The sequence below is a fragment of the Mauremys reevesii genome, linkage group 8, assembly GCF_016161935.1.
Source record: "Mauremys reevesii isolate NIE-2019 linkage group 8, ASM1616193v1, whole genome shotgun sequence".
Classification (NCBI taxonomy): Eukaryota; Metazoa; Chordata; order Testudines; family Geoemydidae; genus Mauremys; species Mauremys reevesii.
Genome location: NC_052630.1, coordinates 67,023,648 through 67,039,982, shown reverse-complemented (window position 1 = coordinate 67,039,982; position 16,335 = coordinate 67,023,648). Strand labels below are relative to the sequence as shown.

The window sequence follows — 16,335 nt, the reverse complement described above, 5'->3', positions numbered from 1 at the left end:
GCCAGCATAATTATAATTTTCTTTTTTAGTACCAATGTAAGATTGTTCTAGATTATAATGTGTTTTCATTAATATGAATAGTACACAATCAACTGAAAGAAAACCATTTTCAAAGCAAGTCACTACAGGTGTACACACATAACAAAAAGTCCAGACTGTATGCAAGCCATAGAAGCTCGGAATAAGATCCCATTCTGGATAGATTTAATCCCATTTCCATAGATAACTGGTTTCAATTTAAGTGGATAGGTTTTGAAGGTACAAAGCAACTAAAATAAATGCTCCAAATAAAGTAGAAACCAAATAAATTTGTTTACTGCAATACCATCAGAACAAGTATAATCACAGAAACATACAAAATTACAAGAACACTGGGAAACTACAGAAACAAGGAATTAACTGTTGGAACAGGATGAAAAGTTTGCCACTAAATCCAAGGTTTTTGAGGAAACCCCCACTGAACAGGATTCTACTTCTCACAGACAGAAATATATAAATCTTTTTTTCTGGTACAGTGTATGTATTATAAGAAAACAGAAATCAGAACTAGTCTTGATAACAGATCAATGGATTTCAAGAGTTTTGCAGTTTCCCACTGATTAAGAATTGTGTTATAAAAGGTTAAAAAAAAAGGTAATAATTGGAGATATACCAATCTCCTAGAACTGGAAGGGACCTTGAAAGGTCCTGGAGTTCAGCCCCCTGCCTTCAGTAGCAGGACCAATTTTTGCCCTAGATCCCTAAGTGGCCTCCTCAAGGACTGAACTCACAACCCTGGGTTTAGCAGGCCAATGCTCAAACCACTAAGCTATCCCTCCCCTAGCCTATAGGCTAGATATAACTATTTCTTTCATTGCTTTCCTATGACCATGGTCTTGCAATGGAGCTGTGTGCAGGTGGATTTATGGTCTGGGTAGAGCCTTGAAGTCAGTCGGGCTCCACACAGGCATAGCAGGCCATGTTTACATGGAGTGCCAAGCAGGATTGGAGTTTGTCTGTAAAACTGAAGTCCTACTAGATGTAGTAGGAATCTGATGCTAATTTTAGTAAATTAATACTTTTGCTCCCCCACACCTTGCCTCCAAAAGGATCTCAAGGTCAAGCTTTGAAGTTAATGAGTAGTTTCAAAAAGAGATGTGTGGTTAAGCTATGCTGCCAAAAAATACAGTTGTTCTTGAAACCAACATTGAAATGTGCAGGAATTACATTGGGCTGGATTGACATATTGTCAGTAGGACACAGGTTTCATTTTTGGAAAGCACAAACCACAGGGAGAATTCCAATCTTGAACTTGGGTTTAGAGATTTCATCAGTCCTGGGCTACCAGGAGACCAGTCAAAACGAATAAGCAAGCTCAACATACGATATTTTGGTTTTTGTGTTTTCCTTTCTGTACTACTGCCCCAGAATGAAATTAACTGGCTTATTCCACTTCATTTACTTGGGTCCAATACTTTGATGATAGTGCTGTGTGTCATTCTAGTCTCTTCTATCATTTGTAATGGACTGAGGGCATGATCCTGCACACATTTATGCATATGCTTAACTTCACACACTGTAAGTAGTCCTATTATTTCAATAGGATTACTCACAGCAGCGAATGATAAGCACACATATATTGCGTACGCAGAATCCAGGCCTGAAAGATGTCTCTCTCTCATAAGAAATGAAGATTTTAGTTAACCAAGATGTTTAATAGTTTAATCATGCTTTCCATTTTTAACCCACACATTCTCTTATTAGAGAGAACCTAAGATGATATCAAAATGAACATTTCGATTACAGGTGCACACACAGAGATCACTCAATAGTTTCCTTCCCGCTTCATCAAAATTTTGGAGGAATACCCAGTAACAACTTTCTTAAAGAAGTAAAATAAAAAAAGCTAACATTTTGGAATATGAAAAAACAGTTACAAGAATATAAATGTAATTTAAAGGGAAAGCAGTAGATAATCTTTCCCACACTGAATCTATTTAGCGTGAATTATTCATTGGAAAAAATTACCTGCATTTCTGTGAAGAGAGTAATCTTTCTTTAAAAAGTCAAGCTTGTTTTCCAAAGAGTTTCCAGGCATCTAACTGGATGACACTACACCTTTAGATCTGGGAATGTTTTAAATTAATAAGTACACAACTATTCAGAAGAAGGATGGGAGTAGTCAATAAGTAAAGTCTTCAGCTATTTTCTTGAGGGTACCATTTAAAAAGAAGGTAGTTCACATTACTAGAAATCAAGCATAAAATGTCCCCATTTTAAGGCTTAACCTATTCCTATAATCTTGACCATGGAGACCTCTCTTCATTGTAGGTTTCTTATCAGCAAGGAGATTGATGGAACATGTTTATGGAGAGTGTTCACTGTTATAATAATTAGCCCTACAAATTTACTCTAGTTGTGAGCTCACATGTAAAAAGTTTATAAAGTGACAATACCCTATAAATAAGGCTACATTTTAGTCACAGGTATTTTTACTACAAGTCACGGACAGGTCACAGTCAGGAAAACAATTCACGGCCTGTGACCTGTCCATGACTTACTATATACCCCTGACTAAAACTTGGGGGGTGGCTTCCTGGGAGTGCTGGGGTAGGGTGGCCTGGGTGCTGGGGGTGGAGGCGCATGGCCCAGGACCTCTGCTGGTGCTGGAGAGGAGCGGGGGGGGGGGGGTGGGTGTGCACAGCCCAGGACCCCTGCTGGTGCTGGAGGGGAGATTGGTAGGGCCAACAGGCTCCCTACCTGGATCTGTGCCTCCCTCCCCCAGCAGCAGCAGAGTTTGCGTGGGGGAGAGGGCAGGGGCACGGGACAGGGTGAGGCGGGCTCTGGGCAGCACTTACCTGGGGGGCTCCCCAGAAGCAGCAACATCCCCCTCACTCAGGTCCTAGGCAAAGGCATGGCCAAGCAGCTCTGCGTGCTGCCTCCACAGCTCCCATTGGCCAGGAACCGCAGCCAATGGGAACTGCATGGGCGGTGCCTGCAGGCGGAGGCAGTGTGCAGAGCTACCTGGCCACGCCTTGACTTAGGACCTGAGCAAGGGGGATGTTGACACTTCCGGGGAGCCCACCAGGTAAGCACTGCTCAGAACCTGCCTCATCAACCACCACATCACACCTTCCCCTGGCATAACAGCAGTGTCTTGACCCAAAGACCTGTTCAAAATGTTGGTTGGTTTAGTGCTCGCTCATTTGCTTTCTACAACAAAATGTTGAAGAGTTTTCCCTGTCTACTTTACTGAAAAGGCTGACTGGATCAGACTTTCGTTCAATGCCATGAGTTCACTATCAGATAAAGAGGTAAGAATCCATCGAGTTCTCTGGTGGAATTTCATCCATTGAGACCTTCAGCATCTTATGCCTTTGGGGAATTGCAGTTAGATATTTATGAATTAGACCCTTATTACTCATGGCATGAGAAGCCCATTATTGACGGTGTTTGAGAGTACTTCTTTTCCAAGTCCAGATACCAGCCACATAATAACATGGCCACTTACTGTTACCCTCACCAGTTATTGCTACCAACCTAAGGAAGGTTACTGAAAGAGTGAAGTTAAAAACGACTGTACTCACATCACCTCACATCAATCCGGTTTCAAGCAAGGGCATCATACAGAAAAAAATGATTCTAAAAACTCTTTTTAATGACTTTGTCCTTGTTGATTACTAGACAAACAGTCTTCAGTAGAAATGACCATCATCTTGCTTGTGGACTTCTGTGACAGTGGCCCTTTAGTAAGTCAATCCTTTCTAAGAGAAATCCTAAACCTTTACATGACCTTGAGGTAGAAAAGCATGTATTGGTTTCTACGGGCCTCTATGCTTTCCCTGTTGCTGTTCAGGTATATAATTACTTCTGCTAGGAAAGACTATGAAATATTGTGACCTTCATCATCACCAATTTATAAATGACACTCAAATTTTTAGCTCCCTTTTGTCAAACTTATATGGCAGTTTCTGCATCTACCAAGAACTAATAAAGGTGAGAAAGTGGATGGAGGGAAACTGACTCAGACAGAAGTGAAAACAATAGAGGGAAGCATCTGGAGAAGTGGGCCAGACTGGCAAGTTTACTTTCCCAAAACATTTGTAGTCTCAAGGTCATACTGGATCCACTGTCTTTTATTTATGGTTGGTGAAAAGGCTAAGATCACTGTCTCTGATAAGAACTTCTAAATAGTGAGCCATGACTTTGTAATCTGAATGCTGAACTATTGCAATACTGTACACTCAAAGGAGGTTAGCATTGAATGAGTACCCTGAAGCTGCAGCTGGTGCTAACCTGAATGGTGCAAGTTACTATATGCCCATAATATCAATATTCTGTACTCTGCATGGCTTCTTATTCAACTCTGAGGGCAATTCAACATATTGATTAGAATCTATGAAGCCCTGAATGGCCTGGGAGCCAGTTATGTGAGAGATCAACTCCTGTGTCTTGATGCAGAAGCTACTTGTCCTTGTCCACTAGGCTCAATCTCACCCCTCACTCTTTAGGTTAAACTTTAAGACTGGGGGCAAAGAATTTTCAGTAAGGACCTCTCTGGAATTTATTCAATGCACAGTATATACATCTAACTTGCAAACTGAGAAGGCTCCACCCGCTTTCTCAACTTTGTATGGAAGCCATATGTATTTGGTTTAATGCAAGCCTAAACTGTACCACACTCAGTGATTTTTGGGTTGAGGAACCTGTAAGCTTCACTGAAACTGGCCGATGTTCAAAATTTACACACACTCTTGAACTCAGAGCCTAGTAGATGCAGACCTTGATGCACCTTACAAACTCCATTACATCAAGAGCTCCAGTTCAAGCGTCAATATGTTTCACATTAGTTCTTCTAAACCATCTTACAGACAACACCATAAAAAAATATTACCATCACAGAAACTAGGTACTAGAAGACTAAGAGAATCTACACTACGAAATTAGGTCGAATTTATAGAAGTTGGTTTTTCAGAAATCGTTTTTATACAGTCGATTGTGTGTGTCCCCACAAAAAAATGCTCTCAGTGCATTAAGTCAGCAGACTGTATCCACAGTACCAAGGCTAGCGTCGACTTCTGGGGCGTTGAACTGTGGGTAGCTATCCCACAGTTCCTGCAGTCTCCGCCACCCATTGGAATTCTGGGTTGACATCCCAATGCCTGATGGGGCAGAAACAGGGTCGCGGGTGATTCTGGGAACATGTCGTCAGGCCCCCCTTCCCTCCCTCCATGAAAGCAACGGCAGACAATCGTTTCACGTCTTTTTTTCCTGGATTATCTGTGCAGATGCCATACCATAGCAAGCATGGAGTCTGCACAGCTGACCGTCACCGTAAGTTCCTGGGTGCTGGCAGATGTGGGACTGCATTGCTACACAGCAGCAGCTCATTGCCTTTTGGCAGCAGACAGTGCATTACAACTGGTAGCCATCGTTGTCGTACTCCTGGGTGCTCTTTTAGCTGACCTCGGTGAGGTCAGTCAGGGGCCTGGGCAGACATGGGAGTAACTCAGCCAGGTCATTCCCATCTTCTGCCGAGCACCCAAGAGATGATGGCTAGCAGTCAAACTGAACCGTCTTCAGCCAGCCTAAAAATGTAAAAGATAGATGGAGTGGATCAAAACAAGAAATAGACCCGATTTGTTTGTATTCATTTGCTCCCTCCCTCCCTCCCTCCCTCCGTGAAATCAACGGCCTGCTAAACCCAGGGTTTTGAGTTCAATCCTTGAGGGGGCCATTCTGTGTGACAGTTGTTTCTGTTTCTCCTTGATGCAAAGCCACCCGCTTTGTGGATTTTAATTCCCTGTGAGCCAAGTCATCAGTCGCCCCTCCCTCCGTCAGAGCAGACAATCGTTTTGTGCCTTTTTTCAGCCCAGACGCCATAGCACTGGGATCACGGAGCCTGCTCAGATCACCGCAGCAATTATGAGCACTGTAAACAGCACGTGCATTATCCTGGAGTATATGCAGAACCAGAACCTGCAAAAGCAAAACCAAGTGAGGAGGTGATGGCAGCGCGATGACGAGAGTGATGAGGACATAGACATGGACACAGACGTCTCACGAAGTACAGGCCCCGGCAACGTGCACATCATGGTGTTAATGGAGTGGGTTCATGCTGTGGAACGCCGATTCTGGGCCCGGGAAACAAGCACAGACTGGTGGGATCACAGTGTTGCAGGTCTGGGACGATTCCCAGTGGCCGCAAAACTTTTGCATGCATAAGGGCACTTTCATGGAACTTTGTGACTTGCTTTTCCCTGCCCTAAAGCTAGAAAACCAAGATGAGAGCAGCCCTCACAGTTGAGAAGCGAGTGGCCATAGCCCTTTGGAAGCTTGCAATGCCAGACAGCTACCGATCTGTCGGGCATCAATTTGGAGTGGGGAAAATCTACTGTGGGGGCTGCTGTGATCCAAGTAGCCAACGCAATCAAAGAGCTGCTGATACCCAGGGTAGTGACTCTGGGAAATGTGCAGGTCATAGTGGATGGCTTTGCTGAAATGGGATTCCCTAACTGTGGTGGGGCGATAGACAGAACCCATATCCTTATCTTGGCACCGGAGCACTAAGTCAGCGAGTACATAAAACGAAAGGGGTACTTTTCAATGCTGCTGCAAGCACTGGTGGATCACAAGGGATGTTTCAACATCAAGGTGGGATGGCTGGGAAAGATACATGACGCTTGTGTCTTCAGGAACTCTGGTCTGTTTCAAAAGGTGCAGGTAGGGACTTTCTTCCCAGACCAGAAAATAACTGTTGGGGATGTTGAAATGCCTATAGTTATCTTTGGGGACCCAGCCTACCCCTTAATGCCATGGCTCATGAAGCCATACGCACGCAGCCTGGACAGTAGTCAGGAGCTGTTCAACTATAGGCTGAGCAAGTGCAGAATGGTGGTAGAATGTGCATTTGGATGTTTAAAAGTGCTCTGGCACAGTTTACTAACTCGGACAGACCTCAGCGAAACCAATATTCCTATTGTTATTACTGCTTGCTCTGCACTCCACAATATCTGTGAGAGTACGGGGGAGATGTTTATGGCAGGGTGAGAGGTTGAAGCAAATCGCCTGGCTGCTGATCATGCGCACCCAGACACTAGGGCTGTTAGAAGAGTACAAGATGGCATGGTGTGCATCAGAGAAGCTTTAAAAACCAGTTTCATGATTGGCCAGGCTACTGTGTGAAAGTTCTGTTTGTTTCTCCTTGATGAGCCCTCCACCCCCTTTGTTAACTCTACCTCCCTGTAAGCTAGACACCCTCCCCTCTCCTCTTCGACCACTGCTTGCAGAGGCAATAAAGTCATTGTTGCTTCACAGTCATGCATTCTTTATTAATTCATCACAAAAATAGGGTGATAACTGCCAAGGTAGCCTGGGAGGGGTGGGAGAGGAGGAAAGCACCAGTTGGGGTAGGGGAGGAGGGAAGGACAAGGCCACACTGCACTTTAACACTTATTGAAGGCCAGCCTTCTGTTGCTTGGGCAATCCTCTTGGGTGGAGTGGCTGGAGGCCCCCACACCGCGTTCTTGGGCATCTGGGTGAGGAGGCTATGGAACTTGGGGAGGAGGACTGTTGGTTACATAGGGGCTTTAGCGGCGGTCTGTGCTCCTGCTGCCTTTCCTGCAGCTCAACCATACGCTGGAGCATATGAGTTTGATCTTCCAGCAGCCTGAGCATCAACTCTTGCCTTCTGTCAGCAAGCTGATGCCACCTATCATCTTCAGCCTGCCACTACTCCTCGCGTTAATATTGTGCTTTCCTGCACTCTGACATTGTCTGCCTCCTGCCTCTGCTGTGCTCTGTCAGTGTGGGAGGACAACAGGAGCTCAGAGAACATTTTATCCTGAGTGCGTTTTTTTCGCCTTCTAATCTTCACTAGCCTCTGCGAAGGAGAAACACTTGCAGCTGGTGGAGGAAAAGGGAGAGTGAACAATGGGTACACTTTCACGTTAAACCTTGCTGTTCACATTACACAGCACATGTGCTTTTGTTACAAAGTCGCATTTTGCCTCTTGTATTGAGGGCCTGACGGTTTGGTGTGAGAGATCACTCACGCTTCACCCCTCCCCCCACCATGTGGCTAACAGCGGGGAACATTTCTGTTCAGCCACAGCCAAACAGGAATGGGCACCTCTGACTGTCCCCTTAATAAAAGCACCCTATTTCAACCAGGTGACCATTAAATGATATCACTCTCCTGAGGATAACACAGCGAGATAAAGAACAGATGTTTGAATGCCAGCAAACACCGGGACCATATGCTATGTTATGCAATGATTCCAGACTACGTACTACTAGCCTGGCGTGGTAACGTATCCTACCATGGCGGATGGAATAAGGTCACCCTCCCCAGAAACCTTTTGCAAAGGCTTTGAGAGTACATCCAGGAGAGCTTTATGGAGATGTCCCTGGAGAATTTCCGCTCCATCCCCAGACACATTAACAGACTTTTCCAGTAGCTGTACTGGCCGCGAATGCCAGGGCAAATTAATCATTAAACATGCTTGCTTTTAAACCATGTGTAATATTTACAAAGGTACACTCACCAGAGGTCCCTTCTCCACCTTCAGGGTCCGGGAGCCCGCCTTGGGTGGGTTTGGGGGTTACTGGCTCCAGGTCCAGGGTGAGAAACATATCTTGGCTGTTGGGGAAACTGGTTTCTCTGCTTCCTTGCTGTGAGCTATCTTCAGTCTCTTCATCATCATCTTCCTCGTCCCCAAAACCCGCTTCCATGTTGTGTGATTCTCCACTGACCGAGTCAAGACACAGGGGTGGTGTAGTGGTGGCTGCACCCCCTAGCATGGCATGCAGCTCATCATAGAAGTGGCATGTTCGGGGCTCTGATCCGGAGTGGCCATTTGCCTCTCCGGTTTTTTGGTAAGCTTGCCTTAGCTCCTTAATTTTCAGGCGGCACTGCTTTGCGTCCCTGTTATGGCCTCTGTCCTTCATGCCCTTGGAGACTTTTTCTAATGTTTTGGCATTTCATTTACTGGAATGGAGTTCAGCTAGCACAGATTCGTCTCCCCATACAGCAAACAGATCCCGTACCTCCCTTTCGGTCCATGATGAAGCTCTTTTACGATCCTGGGACTCCACCACGGTCACCTCTGCTGAGGAGATCTGCGCTCACTTGCACCTTGCCATGCTGGCCAAACAGGAAATGAGATTCAGAAGTTCATGGGCCTTTTCCTGTCTACCTGGTCAGTGCATCGGAGTTGAGAGCGCTGTCCAGAGCGGTCACAATGGAGCACTCTGGGAGAGCTCCTGGAGCCCAATACCATCAAATTGCGTCCACACTACCCCAAATTCAACCCAGCAAGGCGGATTTCAGCACTAATCCCCTTGGAGGTGGAGTAAAGAAATAGATTTAAAGAGCCTTTTAAGTCAAAAAAAAGGGCTTCATCATGTGGACGGTTCCAGGCTTAAAATCGAGGTAACACTGCTAAATTCAACCTAAAATCGTAGTGTAGACCAGGACTGAATTAACATTACACTTAAATAATTTACAGAATTATCTCCATACCTGCAACTAGGGTATTTTAGCTCAAACAACTTCAATTCTATAACCATAATGCCACATAATTTCTACTCAAATTTATCAGAAAACTTTACATCAAGATACCTCACATCTTCTGAACTGACAACAAAGCCTCATACCATACCTACTCTTAACAGATGTGTACCTGCTAGACATCTGGTACATGTGCGCAACCCTACCCAACCAAAATCAGTACTCTTATACATTATGTCAGTCTTGTGTGGTTTCTTCACCTAAACCAATGGTTCCCAAACTGGGGTTTGTGAACCTCTCAGGGTTTGCAAAATGTTACAGGAGGTTCTCGCGAAAAATTTCCCTAATGATGGACAGAGCTGGCCCTAGGGATCCGGGGCCACAGGAGGCCAGCAGCCCAGAGCCCTTGGTCTTCCAAGAGCTAAGCAGATCAAAGCAAGCATCTCTTTCACACTGAGGAGATTTAAACTTCAAGACTACTTATAAGAAATGGAAAGGGAGGTGGATATTTTTTGCTGTTTTTTTTTTAATTAAATAGGCAGCTAGTATTGTTTTTTAAATTATTATGAAGAACAAGTTTAAGCTTTGTAGTAATGTGCGTTGTTTGCCTGGACTGCTCAAGACCTGAATGCTTGTGTAGGAGGAACTCTCAGTTGGCTTTTTAAATACCTTCAAGCTATTTCACATCTGATACTCCTTGATGAAACATAGGAGCCTTGTCTTATAACAGGCTTATTCAATGTGATACAAGCTATGGAAGTGAGATCTTGGAAGTGTGTTACCGTTTCCATAATGTAATAAAAATACTGTAATAATAATGGTTAATAATAAATAGTGTGTAATAAGCATGTCAAAAACAATTTCCAAGACCACTGCTTTTATAATTTATACTCAGGTAAAAGGAGAAAATCCCTGGAAATATTCATTTTTAGGAGGGAGTTCGCGAGACATGACATTTTAGTGAAAGGGATTCATAAGTTGTTAAAGTTTGGGAACCACTGACCTAAACCAAAGTTTTCAGTTATTTTACTGTATTAACTTTAACCCTTTTAAAATGTCTTCCATGAGACTAGTACATTCTAGAATCTCTTACAAAGACCCAGACTGTTTATATTGGCTCCCACCACTCATCAGTAGAGCATCTGCAGCATAATTCTGAGAAAGTGAATTATCAGGTAAAAACTTTTCAGAATTCCTGCTTAATGCAAGCTCAAGAATAAAGTATTTTTTTAGTCTGTTACTTCAATATTATTACAGCATGAATGAATTTGGCCCAAAATGTTATATTAATCTAATCTGTTTTTGCAACTTAAATGCTTCTATGCAGGAACTTTAAAAAACAATCACAGTGATTCCTCTTAATTGTAAAAAGGATTTTTTCCCCCACATCTGTACCACGTAGACCTGTTTTCACTATAGAGTTGCCTTTTAAAATTCTCTCAGAATACAGTTCATTCTCTAATGTGACTATGGTTCTAAGAGAGAAAGAACACAAACTCTTGAGGAGATGTCTTCAAAAGACTGGCAAAGACCTCAAGGGCATAAGTCTCTTGAACACTGTTACAATGTATTTCAATTATTTTCACTAGTCAGGCCTATCCTCCTTTAAGGTACATGAGGAATATAATATCAGCAGATTTCAGTCATTTGGTATGGAAAGTAGATTTTCTAAACTAAAAGGGAAGTTCTTGTTTTCCTCCAAACTGCTCATCTCATGAGTAGTCTGTTGAATTCAATAGACTACCATATAAGCTAACTGTTTGTGGATTTAAACCCAAAGGTTGCCCTTCCAAAATCTCAATCAAACTTCACTGTTCCAGTCCCAAAATTTTGTGGGTCTTACATTTTTGTGATGTTCTCCCCTTTGAAATACTAGAAGAATAAAGCTACTTCTACATCTCTTAAATTGTTTGACAGTTAATACATTCCTTGAACTTTTAAAGAAGCTTCCTTTCATTATGTTAGATGAAAATGCAGCTCTAATATAGATACTCTCCAAGCTTTTTAAGAAGCTTCCTTTACATTAAAGCTGCATTTTCATCTAACATAATGAGATATTCACCAAAAGAATGCCATTTCATAAAGGTCTTACTAGGAAAAGGCAGTTTTAAGTACAAACATAATGCAACAAATCAAAACGTTAATATTTCCAAGTCTCTAAAACAGGGCTTTGGAGCTGTGCTCCAGCTCTGCTCCAGCTCCAGGCAAAAACCTGCAGCTCCACTGCTCCGGAGCTGCTCTGCACTCCAGCTCCAGGCTCCACTAAAAAGCCCTGCTCTAAAACAAACACAAGAAGAAATCAAGCTCTCACTGCACTATGCTTATTATCACTTCAAAAAGTTTTTTTTCCTCCTGCTGATGATAGCTCATCTCAATTGATTAGACTCTTCCTGTTGGTATGCATACTTCCACCTTTTCATGTTCTCTGTATGTATAAATATCTCCTGTCTGTGTGTTCCATTCTATGCATCCGAAGAAGTGAGCTGCAGCTCACAAAAGCTCATGCTAAAATAAATTTGTTAGTCTTTAAGGTGCCACAAGTACTCCTGTTCTTTTTGCAGATACAGACTAACACGGCTGCTACTCAGAAATATGTCAGGAAAGAAATTGAGCTAAATACATTAAACAAAATGCATTAAGTTCATTTGACCAACACATACTGACCACTAGATTAGAACCATATTAAATCCTGAATAATCACTGTAAATATGGCTCATAAAAATAAGAAAAAAAAATTATATCTATCATAGACCGTTGTCTGGGACATCAAGTTTCTGTATTTATGAATCAACTGTGATATTACCTGAACTCTGCAACAGTGTCTCAAAATGGTAAGAACCAAACTAAATCATGTACAGTTATTTGTTGTTAGAGAAATATTTTTTCCATTTGTCTGAGTCTTGTTTTAACTGCAAGTACAGGTATGATGTAACAGCAGCCAGAAACTAAAAGAATCGTTTATTTCTTTCAAATTTAAAGAATGAATGCAATCTTGAACTTAAATCTCTCAAGTATCATCAGGGCAACATAGGCTTGTGACTTATCAATTTGCACATTGGGTATCATTGCTTGATATCGAGTTATGCTGAATTAAGATTATGAACTGATGTAGCCAGTTAAATTTCAGCTATGGTTCATAGGACAAGGTTGTGTTTATTCCTAACTCTGAAAGAACTGAAAATGGATGCTAAAAGAAATGGAACAAGACTGAAAGGAAGCATTAATTCCTATCATTTTTATATTCAAAGTCATTTTTATCTCATTCATTTTTCATACATGATGTTTTTACATGACTATTTCCCTCATACATCTTCTGTTCTTGTGCTGTATGTTTGGCTCATATCATATGCAAATACAAGTTAAACAAAAAGTGTATTCTTATCCCTGCACAACTTCATTAACTCCACGACATTGCACAGATGTAACAGAGCTGAATCTGGGACTGTATGTTTGTTTATCATCAGTCCCATAGACATCACTCCAACAAGAAAAGCACTGACTCGATTTCGGTATAGCATAACTGCACCCCATAGAATACTTCAGAGGTCCTCTCCAGGAGGACATGTTTCTATAATATAACTCAACCAAGTTGTTCTTAAGAGTCACTCATTTTTGTGTGTGTTGCACCATGCATTTAAAATGAAGCATAAATATCAGACCCCAAATGTATATTTTTACATATTGCATGTGTACACACTATGTCTAAAGAAGAAACTGAAGATGCTTTTTTATACCACAAAAGAAACAAATGTGAACTTCCCCAGAATAGAAGTGGGTGGAGGGATAGGACTTTTATCCAAGATAAGGAATTATCTGATGGAGAAAGCACTATTTTAACTAGGGAAAGCAGAATGAATGGAGACGTTCAAGATAGTTATTGCTCAGTATTTTCTGTGAATTTAGGACAAAGTTTTGAAACCCCTTATTTCATTACTGATCACTTCAAATTCTGCCACTTCAAGATATATATGGGGAATGAGACATTCACACACACCCTAATCATCCAGTGTAGTTCCTTTGGGTAAACATAGGACAGCAGATAGTAGAAACAGGTCTCTCTGTGCAGAAGAAGTTGTAATCTATTCCAGGGAGAGCTTTAAAAAATATTAAAAGGAGATGGTCAATCCTCCAGTTCTGCATCTGTTTCACATGTAAACGTGTGTTTGAAAACTTGTATGTATTTATGTATACTTCCATGCTCTCACCCTCAAATTCTACTTTGCCACTCCAGGAACTACTACCATGCAGAACACTGACTTGACACTAGTCACAAAATTATGATGTGGAACACTTTAATGCTGTATACAGTTCTATTTGATATTATTTCCATTAGCTGCATTAAGTGGGTCAGATACTAGCATCAGAGAATTTAAAAGGCAAAAGCAGAGAATATCTGCTCTTAACTGATTACTTGTTCCATTTGCTTGTGTATCTTTCAGAATGAAAACCATGGGGAGGGACAAGGAAAGGAAAGGAATTTGGTTTGGATCAGACTTTTACAGAAAGCTAACCCCACAGGCTGCTTTACACATCCAATTCAAACTCAGCTAATAGAAACCAAAATATTTCAATCTCCTGAAGATAAAGAATTTGCAAAGCCACATCAGAATAAAACTCTGCCATATTTGAATCTGCAGACACAGTGCATATTTTACACCTGATATGATCATTTTGGGTTAACAAAAAATGAAATGACGTGTTTAGTTCATATACATGCAAGCCTACAGAAGTGAATTACCTAAGGACATTAAATTACATCACCTCTGAAAACCCCCAAAGCAAATTATTCCAAGAATTTTCACTGCCTTAGCATTTTAGTGCTCAAATTTGCATTGATTAAAAAGAGATCATGAATCTGAGCTCTACAAAATATAAAAGTATTTTTAAAAATAAATTGCTTTGCAATAACCAGAAATGGTTATTACATACAGAAACTGCTAATATATAGCACTGTCAGTAGTCATGGAAACTTTTTTTTTTTAAATATAAAAAGAGAAAGGTTGTTGTCAGGTATTACCAGCGCCTAATGGCATCATAAAGATATATGTCTTTTAGCCATGTTACAATATGCAACAGTACTCTGGCTACATATGCAACTGTTGCAGAATTCCAGAAGGAGAAACCTTTTCCTGTTATTCTACAGAGAACAGGGGTGAAATGATTGATTCTTCCTGCACACTCCCTCTTTCAAAAACACCTACAAAACTGTTTTATAAATTGAAAATTAAATAAATGATAGTTAAAATCACACATTTTTGTATTTTTGAAATGTCTGCCCTCAAAAGATACATTAGAAATATTACTGAGAATAATAAGCATAGTATTCCTGAAGGCCCTGGTTTTTAGAAACACAGAACTAATACTTTTCAGAAGCATTAAAATAAACTAATGTTATACATTCAGATGGAGAGAATTCTATACAGTGTTGGGTGACAATTGGCATTAAATGCTCTCTCTCCTAGAATCCAGGTTGTTGCTTAATCTTTACCTATCCGAGTGACTGCATACATATCAAAACTAACCAGAGCACATCCATTACCCCGACTACCTCCCAGCTCTTAAACGGAAAACACTATTTTGTATTACAACAAAAAATGTGCATGGAAAAACAATACACACAGTTTTGTAAGGCTGAATACCCCCAAATAAATGCATTTAGACACAAAAACATGACAATTACTCATGGACGGAAATAGCATTGACACACGTAAGAAAAAAAAAAGACAGCAGATATTCGAAAATAAAATCCACATGATCAAGCAACAGATCAAGATTATTTTCTCCCGTCCAATTCCCTCGGGAATGGCTCACGTCCGCAGTAGTGAAGCAACCAGGCAGGAACCAGCATCAAAGAAAGGGAAGAAGAAGACGCCACCTACCTGTCCCAAAGGCTTTGGCCACCAGCCACGCTACATTACAGGCGATTTTAGCCCGGGTGAAATCATAATGGTCAAAAGGTTTGACGGCAGGAACAATAAACGTCTTTCTCATTTCCTTGAGGTCTGCAGCATCCCCCATCTTTTTACAGCACCTTCTCTTTTATTTACATGATTCTTCTTCCCAAGCCCTCCCCACACAAAAAAAAAATGTAAAAAAAAGAAAAGAAAAGAAACGTATAAAAAAATAGACGCGGCGGCAGCAGCAGCGGATGATGGTGATGATGAACTCAGCTGTCCATATGGGGTGATGCCTCCTCTGCACAGGAACGTAGCAGAGCTTCTTCTCTCTCCTTCCCTCGCTCTTTGTCTCAATTCACACAGACAAGGCCCCCGCCCCCCCAAATGACAAGTTTATGACCCCCCACTCCCTTGGCTGGGGAAATAGCCCCCAGCAAGGGCTGATCCCGCGGGGATCCCCCCCAGCAGCCGGGCCTCCCCGCTCCGCAGGCAGGGACGGAGCCCCCGCGGGAGCGGGCAGTGATTTCCCCGCAGCCGCAGGAAGCGGGGACCTGGCCCTTCCCGGCCGCCGCGGAGACACAAGAGATGTCAAAACCCCCAGCGCAGGCTCCGGGCGCGGCGCAGCCCCCGCGCCTTCGCCTCCCCTCAGCGGAGACGCCCGGGCGGTGGGGGTGGGCGGCGGCGGCCCCTGCTAGCGCCCCGGCTCCCTTTCGGGCTGCCGCTAATTAACGCCTCTCGGCTCCTGTCCTGTCCCGCCCTGCCGCTGCGGCTTTCCCCGGCCGCTGCCGCACTGGATGGAAGAACAGCTCCGCGCACGGCGCATGCGCCCCTCGCCCCCTCCTCAGCGTGAGGCGGCCCTGGGCTGGGCTGGGCGGGGCGCAGCGGCTGGCTAGGGGCGGGGCCTCCGCCGCCCTGGCGGGGAATGGCGTCACGTGGGCGGCCGGACAA

General features: G+C 42.8%; 1 protein-coding gene across 11 annotated transcripts in view; it reads right to left on the bottom strand.

Moving 5' to 3' along the window:
- The window catches only part of CAMSAP2 (calmodulin regulated spectrin associated protein family member 2), a 166,204-nt gene extending 149,931 nt beyond the window's left edge, over nucleotides 1-16,273 (bottom strand). For 6 of the 11 annotated variants that reach the window (XM_039484319.1, XM_039484327.1, XM_039484321.1 and 3 more), the window contains exons 1-2: nucleotides 15,370-15,497; nucleotides 13,485-13,584 (exon numbers count right to left, since the gene is read on the bottom strand). Coding sequence is in view for 4 of the 11 variants with exons in the window: in XM_039484323.1 (XP_039340257.1) it covers nucleotides 15,370-15,508 (139 nt within the window). In the remaining 7 variants the exon portion in view is untranslated. Of the gene's footprint in view, nucleotides 1-13,484; nucleotides 13,585-15,369 lie in introns of all 11 variants that reach the window. The other 5 variants (XM_039484324.1, XM_039484325.1, XM_039484326.1 and 2 more) reach the window with 3 other exon arrangements.
- Between the last annotated feature and the right edge of the window lie 62 nt (nucleotides 16,274-16,335).